Source organism: Nothobranchius furzeri, chromosome 11, assembly GCF_043380555.1.
Source record: "Nothobranchius furzeri strain GRZ-AD chromosome 11, NfurGRZ-RIMD1, whole genome shotgun sequence".
Lineage (NCBI taxonomy): Eukaryota > Metazoa > Chordata > Actinopteri > Cyprinodontiformes > Nothobranchiidae > Nothobranchius > Nothobranchius furzeri.
In genome coordinates this window covers 67750165-67755164 of record NC_091751.1, presented here as the reverse complement: position 1 = coordinate 67755164, position 5000 = coordinate 67750165, and the positions used below count along the sequence as shown (strand labels likewise).

The 5000-nt window shown below is 47.2% G+C and overlaps 1 protein-coding gene across 1 annotated transcript in view; it reads left to right on the top strand.

Moving 5' to 3' along the window:
* The window catches only part of LOC139061874 (angiopoietin-related protein 3-like), a 14541-nt gene that overhangs the window by 5550 nt on the left and 3991 nt on the right, over positions 1-5000 (top strand). The window contains exons 2-4 of the mRNA XM_070541772.1: positions 3-113; positions 552-666; positions 2528-2641. Coding sequence (XP_070397873.1) covers positions 3-113; positions 552-666; positions 2528-2641 — 340 coding nt within the window. The remainder of the gene's footprint in view (positions 1-2; positions 114-551; positions 667-2527; positions 2642-5000) is intronic.

Below are 5000 nucleotides of genomic sequence, written 5' to 3'. Positions count from 1 at the left end.
AGGGCGTGATCCGCAAACAGGCTCAGAGCATCACAGAGCTGCTGAAAGCCATGACAGAGCAAAGTGAGCAACTCAATCAGCAGAAGACGAAGATCAAGTCTCTGGAGGAAAATGTGAGAAGTATTCCTGATGCTGCAGGCTTTTCCTTTTTTAGAAAATTTAAAATAACAATAATTCTGAACACGGTCTTCTGCACCTTCAGTGTTTTTCATGAACTGGTTTTAGTTTGCTGTTCTGTGAGAAGGTGACGTTCTTCCTGTATTTGCTGACCGTTTTGAGTCATGAGCTCTCACCACCCAGGCACGTTTCTGTCTGGATTTGTTGAACATATGCATGAACTACTGAATGAATGACAATTTAAAAATCTTTGAGGTGCAAACTTCCTGGAGGTTCTTTCTGTTAATAAGCAGAAAAATCACGTTTTTTAATCATTTTTATAGTCTAGTTTTGTACAAAAACAGTTAATTCTTAATTATGTTGCACTTATTAATACACAGAGAGAGTGCATAGATTCAGGATGCAAGCTCTAATGTTTCTATATTAATCCACAGATTACAGCCAGTATGTCAGTTCAAGAGACCTTTGGCAAGACACCAAACATCTCTAACTCAGAACGTCCAGCGCTCAGCCCCTTTCTGACCTCTGACCTCAGCTCCACTGTGATGGGTAAAATGGTTAATAAATTTAAGGATCTCACTCACACATAATGTTAAGTTAGACCCATAAAAGTTCTGTGTTGTTTTCTTGAATAAGCTCAGACTTCCACTTCCGGCTCTTGGAGAGTACAGAGGCTTTTTTCCTCCTCTCCTCCCTATCTTATCCCAAGGCTCTCTGTCTGTCCCTGGGTGTACGGCTGCTTCTGCATGTTTTCTGGAAACTGGAAACTGAAATTACTAAACTGGACCAGGTCAGTTGGTCTCTTAACGCGACTGACAACATTTTTTCAACGATGAGAACGGGAGAAGGGGCTCCCGGGTGCCCCTCTGGGACAGGGCCAGCTGGTCATATCATGGACTCCTGGAAACAGTGGAACCTGATTTGCCTCTCTCAGCTGTCTGTAGAGGACTCTGAAGTTGTCTGGATATTGGTGGTGTTGGTGTCAGGGTTCCTGCTCTTTGGCCGAGGAGGCTTCCTGGCTTACCAGAAAGTTAACGAACTGTCGAGGAATATTGGCGCTCTCCCCGAGCTCAGGGATGGATTACACCACGCTGTGAATTCACAGACCCATATAATTGTCGAGATGAGTCGTAAGCTTGGAACTTTGGCTGAGATTCATGCGTTGGCACAAAAGATGGATGCCATCAAGGAGCGAGTGGACGAATCAGCACGGATTGGGATAGATTAATTTACGCCATTATTGGGATTTTGAGAGGTTGAGGACCAACGGATCTTTAAGACAGAGAGGAAATTATCGCTGTCTGGCCCCAAAACAAGTTCTAATCTGAATCTGGTGCCCTTGAGCCTGTGAGGCTGCAACGAATATTCCCCCCTCAGAAGAAATGTGGAATGCTGCAGTCGCTATGGCAACTTTGTCTCCTATCCCAGCCTGGGCGGGACTGCGGGCTGTGAAGGCCGCTGAATCGTTCCAGGAGTCACTGTGTCCTCTAAACCTCAACGACCTCCCTCCCCTGTCCAGACTGAGGTGACGAGCACTGCTCATCGTGGCTGCAGGCACTGACGTGTGGAGAGTCCCAAACCCACCACCCCACCTAGTGGACACTTGTGTGGTGTCTAAAGTCTGTTGCATCTCTGTCTGAGGTGTTTTTTTGCAGAGCAAAGCTGCCCTCTCTGTGGAGGGTATCTCTGAAGTGCCTTTTTTTCCTCCACCTGAACCAATCCTCATGTAAACCCCTCTGATCTCTATTAAGGTAGCGCGACTCAGGGTTGCGAATGACCACAGTCACCAGTTCTTGTCATGTGTCTATGCCTATGTATGTATGTCCGATCTCTGAATTGTGTGTAGTGAAACTCTAATTTCCCTCTGGAATTAGTAAAGTATCTTTGAATTTGAATTAGTAAAAAATCGAAAGCATCCACAAGAGATTAGTCATCTAACTAAAGTTAAATATATTTATCCTTTAGGGATTGTGAGGATTTTGTGATCGATAAATACAGCTTAAGTTTTGTTATTCTTGGGGCAACACTGGCAGAAAAGTTAAATGTATGCCCCGCAACTGGAGGGTTGCAGGTTAAAGCCCCGCCCAGTCTGTCGCTGCCACCTGCCTTACCTGTTGGTGGTGGTCACAGAGGCCGGTGTCGACTGTATACATCAGCTTGGCCTCTGTCAGTGTTCCCCAGGGCGCCTGTGACTACAGCGTAGCTCATCACCACCAGGGCGTGAATCTGTGAGTGACTGCTGTGTTGTAAAACACCTTGGGGGGGTTGTAAAACTCTAGAAGTTTCTGAATAAATACAAACCAATTACCATTTTATAACAAAAACATTTTCGGTAAGACCCCTACTACTGACCTATATAAATACGTGTTAACTTTGTTGTTGTGTTTTGTTCTGTTTGTTTTGAACACAGAATTTCCGTCAGACTGCAGCGAGCTCTTCAGCCAAGGGGAGCAAGCGAGTGGCATCTATTCTGTCAGACCTAGAGGATCAGAGCCTTTCGCGGCATACTGTGACATGAGCAGAGGTACACCTGTCTGCAAAACACACCCAGAAACATGTTTTGCTTTCTATTTCATGCTTGTCTGTCTCACCAAGTGTGTTTAAATTTTAATCTCCCTCAGCATCCATCCATCCATCTTGCTTATTCAGGGTTGAGTCGTGGGGGCAGTAGCCCTATGCAAAGAGACACACCCACTTGGGCCAGCTCCTCCAGTGGAATCCCAAGGCGTTCCCAAGCCAGTCGAGAAGCAACGTCCCCCCCAGCGTGTCCTGGGTCTTTCTTTATGCCTCCTCTTTGTTGACGTGACTAAACCTCACCATGGAGGCGTCCAGAGGGCATTCTAATCAAATGCTTGAGCCACCTTGACTGGCACCTCTGGATATGGGGCAGCTGCGAATCTACTCCGAGCCCCTCCCAGAAGAGTGAGCTTCTCACTCTATCTATAAGGGAGAGCCCAGACACCCTGTGGAGGAAACTCATTCTGTCCACTCAAAACCCGTGACCATAGATGAGGGTAGGGACGTAGATCAACCAGTAAATCAAGAGCTTTTTTTTCTGGCTAAAATCTCTCTTCACCACGACAGACCGGTACCACACCCACATCACTGATCTGTATTAATATAAGGCTTAAACGTTACCCGTCTCCTCTGCATGGTCAGTGTCTCCCTCCTTCTCCATGCACGCTTGCCGGTCCGAGTACTGCTGAGATCCTAACGGTGAGCGGTGGGAGATCAGAGGTGCCAGGGCCTCTGCCAGTGGAAGACACACTCTGGCGGTGGCAACACGTCTTTTTTTTTTTTTTTTTTTTGCCTCCACCTTCAGATCGGACCTTTTTTTAAATTTCCGACACAGATCTCTCTGAAGAACTCACAGTATTGATGGTTTCAGCAACGTGCAGTGGCGTGTCCAGATCTTTTAAAATGGGGTGGCCCAGGTGAGGCACAACTTTGTGCATGGGTGGCACCAATGGTTATTTTTTTTTTTTTTTTACCCCCAAGCCTTTTGTGGACAATGAAAAGCCCATTTAAAGGTAAATTAGTGTGGTGTCACCTGGGGTGGCCAATTAGATTCCAAGGGTGGCATGTGCTACCCCAGGCCACCCCCTGGACACGCCCCTGGCAACGTGGTGCCACTCCGTGGATTTCTCTTATTTGCTTTGCAAAAGCACTTCCTTTCATTTCTCCACCTCACCCACAAGTACCTCAATTTCTGCTTCGGTGAAGTTGCGCTTCCTTGATCTGTGGTCGCGGTTGTTAATGGTGAAATGCTGCAACGAGCCGGCTTATGTATACGCATGAGATCCACAAGTCACTTTGCATTCACGATTTATGGCGGAAAGTGGGCGTGTTGAGGGCGGGAAGTGATCAAAAAACTCCTGAGCACATTTCTAGGAAGTTTGGGATTTATAAAGTGGAGAATGCGTGAAGCTGTGCGTACTCCCATGTTGTATAGGTCACATACCTACTTGGCGTGAGTACATTTTTTTTGTTGAGCTTAAGTACGGTTTTAGTAAGGGTTCTAAACAATGTTTCATAAATGAGACCCCTGCTGTGGGCGCACAGACTCAGACGTTGCTGAAGGTGAATTGCAAGCGGGATGCTCAGTGTAGCAATCTGATGGAGGTTCCTCAGTTGACACGCAGGATGGATACCATGATAAAGTCCCATTAGTTGTCACACACACACAGGTGTGTGTGTGAAATTTGTTCTCTGCATTTGACCCATCCCCTGGGGGAGCGGTGAGCAGCAGACACAGCCGCGCTCGGGAACTATTTGGTGGTTTAACCCCCCAATCCAACCCCTTAATGCTGAGTGTCATGCAGGGAGGCATTGGGTCCCATTTTTTCAAAGTCTTTGGTACGACCCAACCAGGAATCGAACCCCTGATCTCCCAGTCTCAGGGCGGACACTCTACCACTAGGCCACCTGAATCTGACTCCCTGTTTGGCCTTGGCGCAAGAACACAAAACTCCAAATGGAATGAATACAGATCCTCCTAACCCAATCCTGATGTGGAACTGTGGATCTGGGTGGAAGGTCGAGAAGCCATGAAGGACTCGCTTCTTGCTTTGTTACCCCTTGGCCTCCTTTACCCCTCTGGAAAGCAGGGGATTAACCCTCCCACTGTCCTAATGGATGTGACCCCGCAAGGAAAGTTGACCATTGATCAGGGCTGATGGTTTATCCCTTGAGGTCCATGTGGCAGGGGTGAGGAGTGAGCACCACCTCCCTTAGCCATAAAGACCCGATAGTTTTCCTAGGTTGAAACTAACGGGAAGCTGAGTCAACAAGCTTCTAGTATGCCCTTCTTGCTAACGGAAGTGGGGCAGGCTGCCAAATTTAAAAGTTTGTCATGTGTGAGACAACAGTGTGCACTTGAGTCC